This window comes from Ambystoma mexicanum, chromosome 4q, assembly GCF_040938575.1.
Source record: "Ambystoma mexicanum isolate Mex_15411 chromosome 4q, UKY_AmexF1_1, whole genome shotgun sequence".
Lineage (NCBI taxonomy): Eukaryota > Metazoa > Chordata > Amphibia > Caudata > Ambystomatidae > Ambystoma > Ambystoma mexicanum.
In genome coordinates, this window is record NC_090928.1 from 369,315,374 (window position 1) to 369,336,705 (window position 21,332).

Consider the following 21,332-nt stretch of genomic DNA (forward strand, 5'->3'; position numbering starts at 1 on the left):
ACCGGTGTGTTGGCACCCGGGCTGGCACTTCCCGATGGCTGGCTGTTTGAGTGCTCAGAGGCCGTGGCCCCCCAGGGATCTTTTTATGCACCTCCTGCTTCACTTGCTCTCTGCAATCGTCTTAACGTTTTTTTCTTCAGTTTCCTCCTGCCCTTCAGCCCTCAGGCCTGTCCATGGCCCTTAGACAGGGGCGTCCTGGCCAGGGTGGCGCTGGGTGGTGCAGTCCATTGGGAACAGGTAGGTTAGGTAAAAGCATAAATATATACATATTCCCCTCCCCCACCCCCGGTGTCTTTTATTTGGTTACTTTCCCAAGGAGGTGAGCCACATAACCCATCTAGCCAGGGGCTACATTTACCTGCAGCAATATGATATGATAGGTTATTTATAACGCGCTTAATACACAGAGGTTTCTAAGCGCGGACCCGGGGATCGAGCCTGTCCTGCTTCCAAGGCGAGCACGTTGCCCCTGAGCTATCCTCCCGAGCAATGACCTAATGTGTAAATGGGGGATGCGGAATTATAGCAGACGCTGCCAAGATGTGGCCATCCTGGTTCACATAGAGGGCTGCCAAGACCTTGGACATCCACCTCCCAAGTAATGCAGTGGGCGAAGAATCGCCCAACATGTGCCACATGCAAGCTGAAGTCCGACTTGTGGCTGCGTTTGCAGGCCTTTTAGGCTCACTATGAAATGTGGGTGTACTTTGCTCTGGGCCAGCAATGCCTCTTGGTCAAGGACATCTTGACACTGAAAAGTTGGTTCTGTGTTTTTAACGAAGAATGTTCACTGGAGTATTGTTCAAGGCAATTCTTTTTACAGATCATGTTACTGCTCTCACCATGCCATGTTGCTGCTCTCACCATGCCATGTTGCTGCTCTCACCATGCCATGTTACTGCTCTCACCATGCCATGTTACTGCTCTCACCATGCCATGTTGCTGCTCTCACCATGCCATGTTGCTGCTCTCACCATGCCATGTTGCTGCTTTCACCATGCCATGTTGCTGCTCTCACCATGCCATGTTACTGCTCTCACCATGCCATGTTGCTGCTCTCACCATGCCATGTTGCTGCTCTCACCATGCCATGTTACTACTCTCACCATGCCATGTTACTGCTCTCACCATGCCATGTTGCTGCTCTCACCATGCCATGTTGCTGCTCTCACCATGCCATGTTACTGCTCTCACCATGCCATGTTGCCACACCCAAACGTCACGTCGGAGAAGTCGAATTTCCAACCATCCCTCACTTTGTTCAGTTTTGTCTTTTCTATGTTGCTTCAACATGATGTCTGACTCTTTCTTCGAGAGATAACAGTGAAAAACGTAGTTGTTGTTTTTGTTCACATAACATTCTTATACATCAATTATTCCTAGGACAACAGTAAGGAAGTGTGTTTTGCAAATTTTTTTATAACATGTTGACGCTAAATCCAGTGGTTGCTTGTGTGTGTGTGTGCCTGCACGTGTGCACGTGTGTGTGTGGACATGTTCCCGTTATGAGTTACATGAGACTTTTAATCTTCTACGCATGATGATAAGATCCTTCCCCTAATGCAGCTCTGATTTTACCATAGGTTTTTAAAAGTAATTTTAAAGGTTTTTGATAGAAATATTGCGCAGGAAGAACACGATACATGGTTATGATCACGTGGGACACAGCAGTAGCAGACCATGCGCCTATATATCCAGAGAAGCTTCGTCCCGCTCCATGTGGAGAGTTTAGATGGCGTATGCTCCAGGGGTATTAGCATCATTGACCTAAAAAACACATTCCACCTAAAACATTTCATCACATTTTGTGGACCTTTCTTTGGGCCAAATTTTATTAAATATATATATGGGGGTAGGTATAGATTAGGTTATGGGGAAGTGGGGGGAGGGGTTGTGGGGGTCTCCCCCTGCATTTTAGACCAAAGAAAGGTCAAATAAATTCGATCAAATGTGATTAGGACTGTTTTTTTTTTTAGGTCAAATGGACCCAAACCTGTTCCAGGCCAGTTTACCTCTATGAATTTTTGAAAGTGGTCACACAAATAAACCTTATGTGTCTGCCCTGTCACCAACTTCCATCAGGCTCTGCTTTATTAATTTCATTTATATTTCTCTCATAGAAAATCAAATCTAAACATGACACCATTGTATGGGTCCTTCAGTGTGTCTATTCGACATGATGGGAGTATTGCATAACAGACGGGCCTAGAGTTGATGCCTACTAATACCACTCACAATTCTGGACCTATCCAATAGATGGCACACATTGAATCTACGACACATTCATGCTGTAAAAAATCTTTGTCAATCGTGTACTAACTTAAAGTTCTCCAAATCGGCCCTGATGCACAGCCCGATTATCAGAATGTCTTAGGGCGTATCCGCCTCCTCCCTTTAGCAGAACCATAGACCACCTAAGAGGACTTACATGCATCTGTGCTATCACAAAACATTCTTCCCGCGCTGTAGCCCTCCCATCCTCCCTGTGTCCATAGAATGGATTTCATTCTTTCCATCTACTCATCTCCTCCTTGCTCATTTTCCCTCTTCCTGCAGAACAAGGTCTGGATACCCCTGGTGACGGCGGCACAGTACGTCACTCCACTGACAAGCCGTGGCGCTCTGAGACAACAAAGGTGATGATTTGGCGCAGTATAAATCCGATTCACGTATTTTATTGCAACTAAGGCAAAATCAAAACATCTGTAAATAAAAAGAAAGAAATCAGATTTCTTAGAAGAGCATTTTATTGAATATTTATGTACAAAAATGTATTTGGCATAAAAATACTTTACTTTTTCATTATGGATTTATTATTACAAATGCCCAAAAAACTGTATTAATTATATGAATGAAGTCATGTCTGAACATTTTTAAACACATACTAGCTCATTCAATAATAGTAATAATGCGCCATAAAATAAAAAGTAAGAAGTGAATAGCAGCCAGGTCTATGTGGTGAAGCACATGGGGAGAGTATAAAAATATAGGTAGCTTAAATATTACATTTGACAAGTGATCATTTTGTTACACATAACTCCTGTACAATTTGGCAAATCCTACTCTATGTCCACAACTTACTTGCATAAAAAAAACACTTTCCAGAACTTTATGATCTAATGTAGACCTAAACATATAAACATACATGTATCTAGCAACATTTCACAGACAAAGGCTAAGTTCTAGAATATTCATGATTCATGATCAGATAAGTGAATTCACAGCGATTCCTCTCTATGAAGAAACCAGTCTAATAGTATACAATGGGTGCTTCTAACTGCGTTAGTTCATGTTCACCAATAAAAAACAAAAAATAACAAATATTTTTGGAGTTCGATTTTAACGATTGAAACAGTCTCTTAAATGTCCAGAAGGCGCAACAGCTCAGAACACCCATTGTACTAAGTAAAATAGTGTATACATTGATACAGTACAATACTGCAATTTAAACCAAAGGCACTTCCATTGACTGTTGTTGTGTTGTCCGTGCAAAGCTCTATTAGATATAAAACGGTGTATTGGGAATGTTTATTAAGATTTTTGAAACAGAAATGACTCTATATACTTTCCTTTTGCAAGTATCTTTGAAACCCACAGAGAACATATCATTCCAGGAGCTGCAGCACTCGAGGCTGGGCTAACTGTTGCACTGTGAATAGAACAATAGCTGTCTGTTTACATGCACTGGTTTCAGGTATCTGAAACATAAAACCCTGAATTCACCTGTTCTTCAAACAAATCCGACTCAATGGGCCAGAGCTGAGGTTGAACTGCAATATTGTTTTCATTTGAGGGCAACTAAAATGGAATACACTTTCACTAGAAAGTGCGAACAAGTATTGCAGGCAGAACTGGAGACTTATGTTGGTCTGTGTTCTAATAGTTAAAATGTCAGAGCAAAAACAGTGGTAACTTATAAATGTATAGCTTAGAAGCCCCCTGGCTAAATGATTTCACAGTATCACTGAAAATACACAGAACACACAAATTGATGTGTTTGGCACTTCACTGCATAATCTGCTTCTCTGTATCATGTTTCTCAACATCTCAAACTCCTTATCAATGTCTGTCTTTTTTCATGCTAGAAAAGCATGAACACAACCTCTCCCCAATGTCATATAATACTTTCTCTGCGGTGGATAAAGACAAAAACGTGAACGAAGCAATAAACAGTGTGTGCCCTTGTAGTAGGAAAGTGTTAGGTAAAAGAAACACAAAATGCTGCCCTGTGTTGAATTGGCCCCTTTTGCGCTCCAAATTTCAACGCCAATTGGGTCATTACGAGTATGCCAGTCTGGAAATAAGGGGTCGGTAACAACGTGCACCGCACCTTTTCCGGACCGGCATACTCTGAAGCTGCCAGTAGGGGCAGTGAACTACCGACAGGCCTGGCTTGCCAGTAGTTCAGGCCCCTACCGGCAGAGAATTCCCTGAATCACCGGCACCGTTAACAGTGGTGACGCTGATTCAATGGTTCCCATCCCATGAGTCCAATGGGATTTCATGGGTATGGGAACGTACTGCTACTCCGCCACCCATAATATCCTGGTAATACGGGGATATCGGGCAGCAGAGATGGTAATGCAGCTTACCGGCGGGATACCGGGAAAGCTTGCAATGATGCCTAATATCTTTGTTGAAACAGGGATATGTAATGTATAGGGACGTCTGTTCTTCCCTCATAAGACTGAAAACTATTGGTATGTCATTGTATAAAATAGCCAGGTATGTTTAAAATGTTGCACATTTGGATATAGTAACCATAGCAACATCACATTCAATGACGGATTAATTACGTAATGGAGCAGCTGTACATAGACATTTAACAATACCATATAGACCTCAAGAGGTCTGCAACCTTCAGCTCCCCAGATATTTTAGACTACGGCTTCCACGATCCCTCACCATTCACTATGATGGCTAAGGATGATGGGAGTTGTTGTCAAAGATTGCAGGCCCTTGCCGTACATCAATATTCAGCCTAAAACTATATAAGTGACTCATGGGCACTGGTCCGAAGTAGAGAGTGCTGCCTCCACTTCATGGATAAGCTTTTCTGGCAGTTTAAACTGGCCTCTCTTTATTTGGAATCGGTTGTGCTTCATTGGCCTCTCTGGATAGTTAGTTCAACATGTGAGACTTTCTGGAATAATCTTACAATCACTGGCCAACAAGCCCTAGAGACCTTTGAAAGTTGATCCCTTAATGACCATTTAATAACCATGAATTTCAAGCGATGGTTAGAAAACCAATGCTTGATCCAAGATGAGGAAGTGTGGATCCTGGCAGAAGGTTGCAGTTGGACCTTTAAGATTCATTCTTTAGGAAATGTGCTACATCGATCCTGAAAGCACTACAGAGTAGCCCAGCCAGGTTTTTCATCTTTACAATATTATTTGAAATTGCAGAGACTGAAAATTAATAAAAGAACTACAACTATCAGAATCTACTAAAGTGTAAATTTAAGAAAAATCATACTCTCAAGGTTGGGCATCGCCAAAGGATAGACAATTAACTTGCTCATCCTTTTCAAAGTCTGTATTGCAGTTTGTTATTTTTTCTTGAATTGCATGTTCTAACACTTGCAAAATGATGTCTAACACTTTTAAGGCTGTATTGGAGATGCAATGCACATCTGGGCGAATTCATAAATTGCACAGTTTTCACGATACACGATAGACTGTGTGTGATTGCACATTTTGGCTGTATTGCTAATCAAAGAAAACCATGTGCAACAATTTAAACCTGAACCTTTAGACCATGTTGTGCAAAGACTTACTGTATGTGTGAATAGCATGACAATCATATACTTGAAATGTCTTTGTTTTGTTGTTTCAATATTTTCCCATGGCTCATGTCACCTTTTAGACACATGTTGCCAGTTTTACACACAGGATGCACTTTTTCACACATTTTGGTGTTGGTTAGTGGTGCAAGGCCTGCATCCATTCACAAAACCACTTGTCAATGTCCCTGAGTGGCAGACTGCATCTGCAGGAGTACATGCGGAACCAGCCTGGTTCTTATGAACACAGGTAGTAGTGTCCCTTGGGGAACCGAGCACCCCCCGCCCCCCACCTGCGTGAAATTCAGTGCGGGCAGAGATGCCTGGAGTTCTGTCACACAGAGCGGATGCAGTAGCGGCCGTTATGCTCTACTCCCACGCGGTGTGTGACAAACGCATCAAAATCACACGTCTCGTTATTTACTGGTGGACACAATGTTTCCATCACTAAATTATGATCCGATTCCCCTGCCACCACCATGAGTAATTAAGAAGTTATTAAAATAGATTGAGACAAGAAAACAAGCGCTGCACGCGCTGCACTTCAACTGAGGCTGCCACGCTCTCATTGGCAATTCATTCATTACATGGGGAGAGTTTTAAAATAATGCTTTACACTACTACTTCTTGTGTGGGCTAGGGACTTGTGTGTGACATAGTCTTAAGAATCATTAACTTTCAAGCTGCATAAAAATATCGATTGCAAACTGGGCAAACACATGTGCTGGTCCTTTACAACATTTCCCCATTGCAACCGAGCGACGAAGGCAGTGTTTTCTGGTAGTTCATTTTAGCCATAGTTAGGATCACATTTTCAAATTCAGCTGCAATTGGCAAGAAGTCTGTTTCATGGCTCTCTTTGTAAATAGGTTTCCTTGGAAGTTGTAAGGCAAGACTGCCACTTGGAAACGTTTTCCAACATTCAGTTGAATGTTGACGGTGTAATATGTTCAGCTGAAGAAAGACTGCTGGGTCTTCACTGGCATTCCTCGTCTGTTTTCAACTTTTCAACAGTTGCGTCCAGCAAACCCATACCATCCCTCAGAGTCATTCGAACCGAATAGGGCTTGGGTTTAATGCTTAAGCCGTAGTCACATTCGAGGCTGGGGCTCTCGGCTGGATTAGCAGTGAAGGTGCACTGGTGTGCTAGCAGTGACGCAAACAGGAAGAGCTGCATCTTGGACAGTTCCTCCCCGATGCACCGCCGTTTGCCCAGCGAGAAGATCATCACACTGCTGGCAAGGTCTTTGTCAAGGCAACCTTCATGATCCAGAAACCTGGATGGGTCGAAGTCTTCGGGGCTCTGCCATTTGACTGGATCATGATTCACGGACCACTGATTGACAAACACCACGGTGTCTTTGGGAATGTGGTACCCCATTACAGAGGTGTTGGTGGTGGTGGCATGAGGAATGGTGACTGGCACAAAGCTGCTGAAGCGCATTAACTCGTAGAGGAACGCCACCACATATGGTAAATTAGGTTGATCTTCAACGCACGGTAAGCGATCCCTGCTCACGACTTTATCCACCTCTTCTTGAAGCTTAGTTTGAATGTCGGGGTACCTATGAAGCAATTAAAGAAGAAGAAATATAAGTGATGGTAAAACCTAAAATGTTGTCATTTTTTGCAACTTTAGCATGTATTATGGTTAATACTGTTGACCCATTTACACCTGATTAGTGAATTTATTAATTGCTAGACACTCAATAATTGTATGACATTGCACTTGCTAGTTTCCTACGCAACAATAAATAGCCACCCAATGTAACATTTGCCCTTTGTTCTGAATTTTCTTATAGGGTTACCCATTAAGATCTCCTTTTCTGAATATTGACCTTTTGCAATTGAACACTGAACTACATGAGTATTTTGAAATGAAACAGTTACGTCATAATAGTTGCTACCGAAAAAGTAGGCAACTGTTTTCTCCACAAATGAAATCTGTAATTATACATTGGGCCTCATTTCCAGTAGGGCGGTAAGGGTTAACAGTCACCGGTAACGAGACTGGTGCCGTTAAACCCTTACCGCCCTACTACGAGTTCCCTTTGCGGGTCCTTCCTTAATGCCTGCATTAAGGACGGGACCCGCAAAGGGACTCCGGGGTCAATAACGGTACCGTAATTTACGGTACCGTTATTGCCGCCTTCCCCCTTCCCATTGAGCCCTATGGGGGCTCAAATGGGAATGGGGAATGGCCCTGGTGAATGGGGAATTACCGGTCCCTCTGACCTCGGAATGGACTGGTAATTACTCCATTCACCAGGCTGGAGTTTGGACGAGTTCGGAGGCAGCCATGCCGCAAATAGCGGCGTGGTTACCTCCGAACTCGGAATGAGGCCCATTGAGGCTGTAAAAAGCTTGTTCACCTTGACAAATATACCCAGAATTAGGCATAGAATATCAGATGTACTCACTCACTTAACCTCATGAAGACTCCCCCAAACATGTCAAACTCAAACAACTGGGAATTGGAAAGTAGACTCCATTTTACACAGTGGAATACAAGCTTTGATATGCTTGTGCACATACATGTTAATGTGTAATTTGTCGATTAACTTAGATCTAAGCTTCAGCAAATCATTTCTGTCTGGAAAAGCCGAATCACCCGATTTGTCACTGTATTTGGGTGATTTCGGGTTTGGCCGAATCTTTTATGGGATTCAGGTGAAAAGATTGAGGTTACATCATGACAATTAATGTTGCTGAAATATTGCCCTAAATATTGTGTTGAATAGGTCAGATCTTTTCTTGCCAACACATGCTCAAAGCAAACTATAATGTCAATTTAATGGCTCACAAGTTCAGAGCCTTTTCTGACATGGACGATTAAAGAAAGCAAAATGATTAAATGAGTAATGGCTTGCACCTGGCTTTTTCTTTCATAAAGAAACCAACACTTTTGTTTGCAGCTGTCAAAAATTGCAATCATCAAAAAAAGATGATGTGCACATTTCACAAAAAGAAATGCAAATAAATAATGCACACAGGATGCATTTTTTATTTTCATTACTTTGAGGAATGCAGAGGTGACCTTATTCACAAAGGTGGCCTGTGTATTTACAGGGAGCTGGGCTCTAGCACAAATGATGCCTTTGCCAAATACATTAGTGTCAGGAGAAAGTATGGCACTGCCAGTGCATCTATCATGTGGAAATCAGGTACAGAAATTCTACCCGCCTAAACGGTATTCCTTTAAACAACGTCGCGGGCTACATCATTAATGTTTCACATGTGAAAGACTGTACCTCAGCCATCCCGGCCTTTCTGAGGTCATTGACTTGCACCCATAGAGAATCCCTATTATTAAATACCCTCGGTAGTCCTCAAGGAAGCCATTTCAGCTGGATGAAATGCATGCATCCCTAAAGCATGACTGACTCTTCCTCAGTCTTGTAGCTTTTAGAGGGCCATATCTTTCATGGATTCCCTATACTGGAATATTATGAACTTCAATAATACAGAATGGGCCTGATTTACAAAGTGTTTTTCAATGGGATTGCACCATTGTACAACGCTTTTGTAAATAATTTCCAATGTGCCTGAATGATGAAAAGCAGACCCAGACATGCCCGACATGCAACTGACTCTGCTGGTCTGGGTATAGTTTTAGCAACTATAGAAGGATAAAAGGCTGAATTCTTATTCAGATTCAAACCGGTGGTCTCCAAGTTACACATAAATCTCTGCAGTAGGTGCATTGACCTATTAAGATATCTTACTGCAGAGTTTAATGTGCGGTCCTACTTGGCTAACATTCACTCTATGGGTGTATGTATGTGTGCATGCAAGCATTTGTGTCTGTAAGTGAGGATCTGAATGAGAACGTGTATGTTGTTTGGGTGCATGTGTGAATGAGAAAGTGTAGGTTGTATGGGTGCACATGTGACTGAGAGTGTATGTAGTGTACAAGTGTGTGTGCTTGCATGTGTGCCAGGTGGACAACAGGCGCCTGATTGGGGTGTGGCCTAGGTTGGTGCAGTGGCATTTTTTACTGTGATTAATGAGAAAGTAAAATGACTAGTGTTCTTACAAGACCATGCTGGCCAACATTGGTGCAGCCAGTCTGGAAACGTTTTCTTACTGTGGCACACCAATGTTTACTTGCATACAGAGTCAACCCGACACGCTGCCTGTTTTTACATTTCTATACTGGCCTACATTGGTGCAGCCAGTCTGGACAGGTTTACGCCTCTCCATATAAATTCAATAAAATACAAAATACAAATACAATTAAAACATTCACCATCTGCTAGATGTAGATCACTGTTGTGGGACTGAAGTGAAAATAGTTACCTCTTCTAATCAAGCAGGTTCATTCTAGAAGGGCTGGTACACATGTACATAGATTGCCAGGGAGACTGTGTAATCTGTATGCATATATTAGCATTGTGTGCTTTTGTGATTTCATCACCTGTGCTACTAAACAATACCCCTGCATGCTCGTTTAGACACCATAAAAATGAATCGCATGCTTTAACTAACTACTTTAAGGGGTTTCCAATTTTTTGTTGCAAATCGTGACACTTTTACATTAGTAAGAAAACCAAATCCCCATACCGAAAATCAAACGTCATCACACATAGGAATATTGGGAATCTACACGGTGTGTCCTGTGGCCCGGGATCCTATAGCAAAAACACTATCAAGAAAAACACATTTTTGTATCTCGCGTGTCAATTTATTTGAAAATGATTAACGTGAAAGAGATAAGTCCCGGTCCCGGGAGGGAAATGCAAACAGAGAATGGCAAGCGGGGTGACAGCACGAGCGTGCTATTCAGCTCTCAGGGTTGAAAAGTCATTTCCACTCTAGAGTCAACAGCGCGTGTGTGCAGAAACCGCGGCTGGAAACAAGGCACGCCAGGTAAGCGGCGGCGAGCCACCAAGAGGCGGCTTGCCTGCCACGCCCATCCAGAGCAAGTACTGAGCTGTTGTTCACTGTGTCACGCAACTGCCTGCAAAGGATCCACCGGCGGGGAGACCAGGAGAGTGATTTCTTGCACAAACCCCTTTTCTTCCTTCATATCCTATTGGCACTACCAGGCTGTACCCTATTGGTGAAAGGCTCCCCTTGTAAACTGTATGTCCCCCACCTTCCTTGCTGTTAAGCACTTGCGATGCTGCTATAATTACTGCATTTCCTTAAGTATTCCGGTGGTGATTTTTTTATGACCCTTTAGTTTAGTCATTACAGTGTTGGCAAGGTTCCCAGGGCCTCGGTGCAAGTTCATTGTAAACCACTGCGATGCATGTCATGTTATAGACTCGAGCACACCGCAAGGGGAGTTTTCAAGCCGTGGGACTTCCTAATCTTGCACATTTTAAGCATTTGCTCGTGGAAGTGAAAACGGCAGTGTTGTCTAGTTAACACAGCGGGTTATTTTAACCCGTTGTTGTCCACAGTGGAACAATGCCAAGATCCCGCAGCGTGACGGCGGCGGTGGCACTTTCATTTACGCGGTTCCTGGGTTCAGGTTGCTTGTTCAAATACATGTTCAGCTGGGGGAGAGGGGAGGGGGGTCTGTCCCTTTCTGATCAGTTAAATAAGAGACTTTGATTATAGCTCTTGAGCTGTGAATGCTCCCACCACTAAAATGGGGCTCAGACTGGCCTCCACGCGAGCACAGCGTCAGGGCCTTTCAACTCTTTCAAATGAAAGGGGACTTGTGTTCGAGAGGGCCCCCAGCAACTTCCCCCATGTTGCCAGTCTGCAGTCTTGTAACACAGCAATATATTCCTTTCTCTATTTTCGTTATGAGGCTTAAAATGGGCGCTTTCCAGCGCTCGCATTACAGGCTGCATTTCCTCAATCCCTTCAGGCTGTCACTTCCCACGGGATACACAGGCGTGTTACCAGCACACTGCCTTCTAACACTGGTTCCTCCACATCAGCCAATTGCTGACAAAACAGTGAGTATAGCGCTTCAGTGTTTAAGATCGCTTTGGTTGGCCATCTCATGATAATCGCCGGCTATTAACCTTATCGTTGTCACCATTGTAATGTATGCACCTCAGGGGTGTTTTAGACAGTTTTTGCTCTAGGCAGGCGGCCCCCAACCATTTTGTTTTAATGGGCCCCCACACATCTTCAGTCGGGCCCATGCTATACCCTGATGCTTGAAGGGCCAAACTCCTATGTCAGTACGGGCTGGTGGCCAATGTGGGAATGACCACCTAGCAACAGGTACTGCTGGTAGTTATCGGAAAGGCCATTGGCCCCAGTGTTAGAAAATGGAAGAAATGTAGTCTGGGAACCCTCTCTTCCTTGGGGGATGGGGCAGAGGGAAGTGGGGTTAGGGGATAGGGACGAGGGGGCAGGCCCCAGGCAGGTCACACAACGCAGCATGCCATCATGGAACCCATGTCTGGTGATTTGCATAAAATCAAAGAGCATTTTGGGAACATAAGAATGCCCACAATTTTAAATGTGAAACATGGCTGTGATAGTGATTCAGCAAGAAACTCTTTTGAGCAAGTAATGGAAGTTGGACTCTGCTCTTTTCATTGGACATTATACTCACCCTAAAAAACAAAATGTCTGTACATTGCAAGACATATATTTAATAATTCACATCTTCTGAACAGGATATAAGGCTTTGGCTATGTCTGCATTAGGTCTTGTGTGCAGATGTTTGGTCAGGGAGTTACATATGCTATTCCTGGGCCTCTGGCAAGACAAACTTTGCTGGTGCTTGTTCGAGACATTTCCTATCCCAATTGGACCAATGTACTACAAAATGTAGTTTACTGCAAATGTTCCCAAAATGGCACCACCAGGTCTAGCTAAAACACTTTGTTATGAAAAATAGCAAGCTCCAATTTTCGATCCTTAATTGTTTATCCCAGTCCAACTCTGTTTGGCAGGCTTTGGGAATAATAATGTCCGTACATCTAAACCTAGTGTTTCACTGCTCTGACATCGCAGGAGACAGCAACCAGCATTGATGTGTACTGCTGTGACATCAATGATGTCACAGCTGCTGAAGAGAACTAACAGACAAATAAAACCTCTGTCCAAGGCTAGTTAGAAGCAGAGAGCTCTCAGTGCAGCCTGACGGTTCCTAGTCATTCCATCCTCATCCATAGCATCGACAGACCAATCCATTGAACAAAAAGTGCCTCGAATGCCTTTTTTAATGTACTTTTTTTATGGGGGGTCCCCCTATGCCCCCTTTTTTACCCTTTAAAACCCATTAAAATACAAATAAACCCTTTACCTTCCAAAAACATGCATTCGATGCATTTATTTTCAATGCTATTTTTTAGATGCATTGATCTGTCGATGCTATGGATTCGATGCACTGACCAGATACCCAGCCTGACAGACCGCTGGCATCTCTTCATGCCTTCTCACCCTCAATAACTACAGTGTGCTGGGCAGCAAGGGGAAGCTGTGACTGGTCCAGCATCTGCAGACAATCAGCCTGCTTCAGACAAAAAGGTGTCTTGTTAGGGGTGCAGCAGCGAAAGCATCGCCATGCACACCATACACTGCAGATCGTTCTGAGTGACATCATAGATTGGCATGTGCCGTGCCTGATGCTGGTGAATCAGTGGGCAATAACCCAGGTGTTGATATCTACTGTGGCACAAAGTCACCTGGGAGTGCACGGAATTATGAGCTTTTTTTGATTTTTGTTTTGCAAAATGATGTTGTTTCTCTCTCCTAGAAAGTGGCCTTTGCTAAACAAGCCTCACTTTCAAAATGCCCCATGCTGCAAAACATTATTCACACGTGTACTTTACCGGGCCCTGTCTGCTGACATGCCAGTAGCTGCAATATGATTTGGCAACATGGCAGCCATAGTAATATGTGTGCCTTCCCGAAAACAGCCTGCCGACACCACCATCCGCTCTGACAGCAATGGGCTGCCTTTAAAAGCATCGGCACCCATGTTCAAGATACTTTTGACTGAATTGCTGCATGATATGATATGGCATTTATAACGCGTCTATACACAAGTGTTTCATTTGGCAGGTGGTAGGTAGACCCACATTTAGTATCTCCATTGGACCTGCAGAGAAGGCAATTTCTGTATTGCATCTGGCCTGGAAGTCGCACCCACAACTCGTTCATTGTTCTCTGCTGGGAAGCTGTGGCACCATTCCCAGGAGGACAGCACATACCTCCACTAAGGGAGGCATGGGGGCTGGGTCCTTCAAAGGGACCCCTGTGACACAATGGGGGAGTGACACAAGGCAGATAATTACTGGAGTCTTTTTGAGCTAAGGCAGACAAGGGGATGTGGGGAAGATAGTGAAGCTGGAAAAAACCTTCACACTGGTGAAGGGGTCAGCCATCTTGGATTTGCCAGGCCCCACTTTCTTCCAGAGACATCCCCTAACTTACTGCAGACAAAGCACTCAGAGAGCTTACATCCAAAGGAATAACCCTTGGTACAACCGCAAGGATGGGCCACCTTCAGAAGGTTTGGAAATGGAACTATCGCCAGTGGCAAACTGACGAGATAGGGGGCGAGAAACCCCTAATGTGATTTATCTTCAGGAATCATCTGGAAAAGACATCTGGAAAAGTCACCGTAGAACTATCTGAAGCATATATCACTGGACTCTTGTTGGGGTAAAGTCTGGTCAAAGTCCACAAATCGATTGGAGTAAAGACAAGGATTTCAAAGGAGAATGCAGACCCTGTCCCTAACTACTTCAGGGAAAAACGTGAAGTGATCTACTGGCGAAAAGCCTGACTGCAACTGGGCACTGGTACCCAGGAGTCTCCCTGCTGGAGCTGAGAAGTTGCTTCTCAAAGCTAGGCCCGGGCTCAATATACAACATAATAATAACAACAAATAATAATAACGTTCACTTGCACATTCTGAACACTCACAAGGCATAGTAGGTTTGTCTCCCCTTCCCTTTACTATCATTATTTGTTTGTACTATTAATTCAATTATTTATCCTTGCTGTAATTCATTTGGGGTCATTACGAGTTTGGCGGTAGCCGTGCTGGTAAATACCGGCACGGCTGCTGCCGGACTCATGAATTTTTCGGCACCCGGCAATGGGCAATTACCTGGGTATTACAGGTGGACCCAGTAATTGGCCATTGCCGGGCACTGGAAAAAATTACTCCTCATTCCCATTTGAGTCCTATTGGACTCAAATGGGAATGGGGAGGACGGTAGCACCGGCACCACTCAGAATGGTGCCAGTGCTACCGTCAAGGTCTGCGGGCGGCTGCCGTTCCAGCCACCAGGTCGGAACTGGCAGGCAGGACAGTACCCGCCCGCAGAACTCGTAGTTTGCCAGTCCGGAAACAACGGTACCGGCAAGCTTACCACTGCCGTTGTTTCTGGACCGGCAAGCTTGTAATGAGGCCCATTATCTACCGTCCCCTGTCCCCACCCTGTTTGCAATGTGCGCCCTTTGAAACAGTTTTGCTAATTGCATAAGCGCCTAACAAGTCACCAATAAAAACAAAAATAATACTAAATAAGCAGTGCAAGTTTCCTTGGCAAAGAGCCTGGCTGGGAATAGCAGAGGACAGAATCACCTTTCCTCAGGGATCCAGTGAAGAGGACTAAAAGAAGCTGCCTTTGGCGCTCTCTATAATTTGGAGCCACTGTGTGCTACAACCATTTTCGAGCAACTGAAAAGACCCAAATGAGCTGCCTTTGACAATCAATTTTGAGCTGCTTCGAGCTACACTGACCCGAACATCGCACCCTGTTCCAAGCTTATTTGAGCCACGAGCCATTACTGTGTGTCAGACCGCACCGCATTTTGAATTCCTTAGAGCCAGTTCACTGTTGAAGCAGAACTTCCACTTTCCTCACATTGAGACCCCATCGTGCATTTGGGTTACACTGACTCTGCATAGCCTGCCTGTCCCGATCTTCTCCAAGCCATTGCTGCGTATTGAGCTGCATCACTCTGTTAAAGCCAGTTAAGCTAACTTGAACCTGACTCAATGCACCAGTATGATATGATATGATAGGTTATTTATAACGCGCTTAATACCCAGAGGTTTCTAAGCGCGGACCCAGGCATTGAACCTGTGGTGCTCCATGTCGTCTTGCGTCCAAGGCGAGCACGTTGCCGCTGAGCTATCCTCTCGAGACTAAAGGTATTTCTCACTTTTGCCAAATGGCAATTTGCTGGTTTTTATTGCGGATTGTTTTTCCATCTTTTTTTTTTACTACAAATATTTTGTGGTAAGTTGGGGTATGGGTATGAAGGAGGAGGGGGTTGAGGGTGCAAGGCGGGTCTCCCCTGGTTTTTGTGGTAATAAAAGATGGGGGAAATAAATAAATATATTTGGCCCAAATAAATAATGAAGAAATCTAACAGATATCTGGTTAAGCGTCCAGAATCCTGACTCAAAGCTGTCAAGATACAAAAGAAGATGAGGAGGTACAGAGAGTGCAGTGAGTGCACTGTCAGCAGTGGAGGCGGATGTTCCTTTCTTAGCTCTATGCATTGGAGCCACAATTATCCAATTGTATGGGTGCAGCTTTAAAATCTCACGAACGCACAGCGCGAGCGCAGCAGAGTGGATTAAGTGCACAGTCGGCAGTTGGTAGCAGTAATTAGTAGAAGCTCCTGCTGATGTTGAGAAGATCACGTGAGTCGGGGAAGGAAGCCATCCCATGCTAACTAAGGGAAAAACAAAGCACCTTTAACAGCCTTTTCTTTGATTAAAAACGATCATACTACTTCAATTGTCTGACGTGAAGTAGAGGCTTTGGCTGTGGAATGCTGCAGTAGCTTTCTGCTCTTCACCGCCACGAATTGGTCATGCAAGCGGCCCATAATCAGACTGCCAACCTTGTTTTGAGAGCAGCATATGTGGGTTCTTTGCCCATTGAATCACCTGCCGGCCTATGCACGTTGTATAGGGCCTTCATGGAGGTGACAGCAGTAAATTACGGTTTGGTCTCCCGGCTGGAAATAATGCTGTTAGCTCGAGTTTCCACAGACTGTGAAGGCCAAGTGGTTGTGGTCCACAGCGGTTACTGCGGGGGCAGAGAGGGGGTTTCGCCCTTTGAGTCGCTTGTTGGTGTGCCATAACTTTGGAGAGACGATCAAGTGTGGAGGCGGTAGGGGTGTGTCAGTGACGTGTGGAACATAGGTAATAAGTCGTCATGGCGATACAACTATGCGATATGGCGCGGGTGCTGAATGGATCAGACATTGGGCGCACGCAAATACGGGAGAAGAAGGGGTCTTTGCAAGTAGGCGGGGGTATTGCAGACAACGAATCATTGAGAGCTGTGGCTAATATGAAGACTCCTGGCTGAACATATCAATGGAGGCACCCCAGAACCTGTCAACCTAGGAGTGGTCCTGTCCCTGGTTTGGTTAATAGGCCCTTGCGCTATTTAAAACAACACTGTATGACTTAAAGTCACATTCTTGAATTTGTTTGACTTTTCTACAAGGCAGTTTACCTGCACACCTCTGTTCTTTAATATCCAGAGCGCCCTTTTATCTCAAGGTATTCAATCTCTGTGAATCTGATTAAATGGCTGAGTTGTCAGTGTTCTCAATAGTTTGTCTTGCCTATTAGTTTCATTAAAGTCTTATTTGTATAGAACCTTGATTGGACATTTTGTGTTATTTCGGTACTTACCTGTTGTTCCGGATGCTCCCATGAAGGCTCACACCCTCGGGAAAAGCATAGACTGCTTTCGGCCCATGCCATCTTAAAGAGGCAAAGCAGATCTACCACTTATGCTCTGCATATTTCGCCATTCAGTACTCTTCTAGGAGTGGTGTGGGGCTGAGTATTTATTTATTTATTTATTTATTTATTGCATTTATTGACAGGGCCCAAACCCATAAGTATCACGGTGCTGACACTGGAGTTTAGAAACCACCACGCATCCCTGAACTATTGCAGGGAGGTATCGATGTCGGTTTTCCCACCATTCTACAATACGTCATGTAGTATGCAATGCCAGAAAGGGTCTCTGGGGCTAGATACACAGTCGGCAAAGCTATTTTGTCGGCACACCATAGCTGCACACAAAGCAGAAGGCTGGACATTTCGAGTCCTTTTTTTGCGATTCTGAGAGTAAATGTTGATGCATTTTTCAGGAAATCCTCAACATGCACAAACATTGCTGGTACACCATAAGTGATATTTCTGCGTGCTCTTCTATTCATCGAAATGTTGAGGGCACATTGGAAAATGGTCATTCCCTTGATGGAATATGAAGGGGAAGGGGTGATTATGGATGAAGTGCACAGGCAAGAAACGAATCTTGGATGGGTGATGAATACCAAAAAGACATTTGTAAAATAAACATGAATACAAGTGAAAATGTGGTTTAATGGTACATGTGCAGAGAGGGGAGCTGATGGTTTAACTACCCCTCAGTGTTCCAATGGAGAAGGGAGAAACGTTCCCCAATCGTACAACTCAAACACATGCGCTACTTCTAGAGTGATTACAGAGTTAGGATTTTTTATACGCATGCTGTCGGGATGATGGATACAGTTAGGGGGGACCCCGTGCAGGGTCCCCAAGAGGCAGACCTGCTTGTGGGGGACCCGACACAATGTTTGAAGGGTGCGTTTATTTGTGACCGGAGGAGCGCACAAAGGTAGCTGTTCTGACTGTTTATGCTTTACATGTGGGCGTTTCAGGGGTGTTCCGGCCGCGACTTGCGATTATGGTTACAGTCAGTGCTTTAAGTGGGGTAAGAAATTGAGGGGGGGCCCTCGTTTGGGGGCGTGGCTTCCATTGTGGGAGTGGCCTTAAAGTGCACAAATCATAGTAAGGTGCGCAAACAAATATATAAATGTATTTGAGCATTTATATATTTGTTTGTGTACTACTATGGTTTGTGACTTTTCAAGCCTTCTTTTATATACATAGCAATGTTACATATTTCTATGTTTATAAAAGGTGGCTTGTAAGTGCACAAAGTATAGTAAATTACGCACACTTGTGTGCTTACCTTACTATGGTCTGTGTACTTTTCAAGCTGCCTTTTATAAACATAGACATTTGTAACATATGTCTATGTTTATAAAAGACGGCTTGAAAAGTAGGCATCTTTTATAAAGCGTTGAGGACGGACAAAACCCAAGGTGGCTTTGTCCGTCGACAAAGCTTTATAAAAGATGCCTTGAATTGTGTACGATTCAAGCAGTCTGTTATAAACATAGAAATATTTCTACGTTTATAAAAGATGGCTTAAACATACACAGTTGAAGGCATCTTTTATAAAGCCTTGCCAAAGGAGAAAGGCGCCTCGAGCTCAGTGATCTCTGCTCTGAGCAGAGATCACAGACCCTGAGGCGTCTTTCACCCTCTGGGAACCCGCGGGCTCCGTGATCTAATCTGCATATTTGATCATGGAGCCCGCGGGTTCGCTGAGGGTCAGTGACCTGGCGAGGGAAAACTAAAGGACTCTAGCTTCCTCTGATGGCCCCTCAGATGAGGGGTCATCAGAGAAAGTTACAGTGACTGACGGAAGTGCCAGCCAGGCACAGCAACGGTGTGCCTGGCTGGCACTTCTGTCAGCTTGCCTGACGTTAAAGTGGTGGGCGCATCTCCCGTCGCGGCTGTGGCCGCGGCGGGATAATGCGTCCTGCCATGGCGTGATGAGGTCGGGGGGCCCCGGCAGGGCCCCGGCTCAGCCCCACTTTTTGGAGACTGCCGGGGCCCGGCCCTGGCAGGCCCCGGCCCACTTAAAGCACTGGTTACAGTTACTTTGCGCAGTAAATTCCATGAATATGCGGTGCACGCATTTTTCATTCTGCACGCAGGCTCGCACAGTGTCCTCCATGGTGCCCGGCCCCTGTGCGATTTCTGCGCACATTTTCATGAATCGGGACCTATGGGGGTAATTTTCAATTGTGGAGTAAATTGCATTGCGGGAACAACCTCTGTCTGCACATAACTGCAAAAGATCCCCTAAAGTGTGTTTCCTCATTTCCACCATGAAGGGACGAGTGAATAGAAGAAAAAAAATCACCTTTACTTTTCACTTGTCTATCACGTTGCTGGAAAAGTGTAAATGCTGCCTGCAATTAATGATAACAGGGGGGATTTACAATGGATTCCTATGGAACCTGCCTGCTTTTATCAGGTGGTAATTTAAGGCGGATTCCATAGAAAACCACTGTTTTTCCACAAGCATGAAAATACATCTTGGAAGGAAATTTGATGAATTTGTCAGACACAGCTGGAAAAGAAGGAGGACAAGTAAAGTCAGTCCTCCTCCCAAACCCAATTGATGAAAATCATGTGGATTGGCAAAAATAGCAGTAAATAGACATGGTGAGGCTAAGAACCTTGGTGTCATCTACGATTCCACCCTCTCCTTCTCTCCTCCCATCTCTGACGTCTCTAAGAAGTCAAACTATCTGCTGCACCTCCTCCGAGGTATTCTTCCTTTTCTCACTTTCCCCCAAAAGCTCACTGTCTCCAGAGCTGGACTATTGCAACAGCCTCTTTGTAAATCTTCCTGCCTCTACTCTTCGACCTTTAAAACTTATCCAGAACAGGACTGCAAGACTTGTCCTTGGCCTCAAGCCCAGGGATCGTATCTCTCCAGCTCTGAAATTTCTTCACTGGCTCCCCGTGGCTGCAAGGATCAACTTCAAGACCCCCTGCATTGCCCACAAGGCTTTTTGGGGCCTGGGACCGATCAACCTCCAACGTTCTCTTCCAAAACATTTTCCTCCTCAAGCTCTATGCTCATCCAACTCCAACTCTGAAGGTCAGACGCTTCTCCAAGCAGAGAGTTGGGGGCAGATCTCTCGCCTCAGCTGGGGCCTCCCTCTGGAACAGCCTCCCTGCCTCTCTCAAACTTGAGCAGAACCACCTACGGTTCCTGAAGCATTTCAAGACCTTCCTTTTCACTTCCACTTTCTCTTTTCCTCTCCCCTGCGGATGCACCTGGCTGCTATGCCCACTGGTCACCCTCTGAACTCAGGCCCAGGCTCCTGCACGTCCAGTTGCCCTTGCACTGCCTCCAGGTTCTCGAGCACGTAAAGGTCTATATCTTTAACCCTACAGTCCCTTCTCTCTGCACTTAGGAGCCACCCGCTGGCTGCATTTGTGAGTTAACTGCACTCCCCCTGGCACTTCTCCCCTTCCCTCTTCCCTGCACTTGCGCGATATGAATGGCACAAGGCCTAGTAAGATCATTATTTTGTCCTCTCTTGTTTCCCCCTCCTTGTCTTGTCGCGCCTAGAAACACTTGTGTACAGGCGTGTTATAAATGCCATATTATATCATATGTGGGCTATGTATAGACCTCTGCGTATATGTGGCTCAGACCTTCCGTACACTGAAAAGGAATATGCTGTGGCAAAAATAGAGATAGTTTGCCCCAATTCTGATTGTGATGAACCCCAGTCAGCTTTTTTTGTTTTTGATGACTCCTAAAATACAGAGTGATTCATTCTGTGCATTTCCGGGCCTGCAGAAGTGGGGTTGGAATATTTCACTCACTCATCTAGAGTGTTCCTGTTGTTTTTGGAGAATGGGAAACGTGTTTTTATGCCATGAGTGGCAGAAAGAAGGTTGCTTCAATTTTTTTGCTCAATTTTGGAGAGCGCTTGG

General features: G+C 44.7%; 1 protein-coding gene across 4 annotated transcripts in view; it reads right to left on the reverse strand.

Annotated features, from left to right (window-relative positions):
* Nucleotides 1–2,729: 2,729 nt before the first annotated feature.
* The window catches only part of CYP1B1 (cytochrome P450 family 1 subfamily B member 1), a 48,394-nt gene continuing 29,791 nt past the window's right edge, over nucleotides 2,730–21,332 (reverse strand). For all 4 annotated transcript variants that reach the window (XM_069607940.1, XM_069607943.1, XM_069607941.1 and 1 more), the window contains exon 3: nucleotides 2,730–7,350. In XM_069607940.1, the coding sequence (XP_069464041.1) occupies nucleotides 6,762–7,350 (589 nt within the window). In that variant the 3' untranslated portion in view covers nucleotides 2,730–6,761. The remainder of the gene's footprint in view (nucleotides 7,351–21,332) is intronic.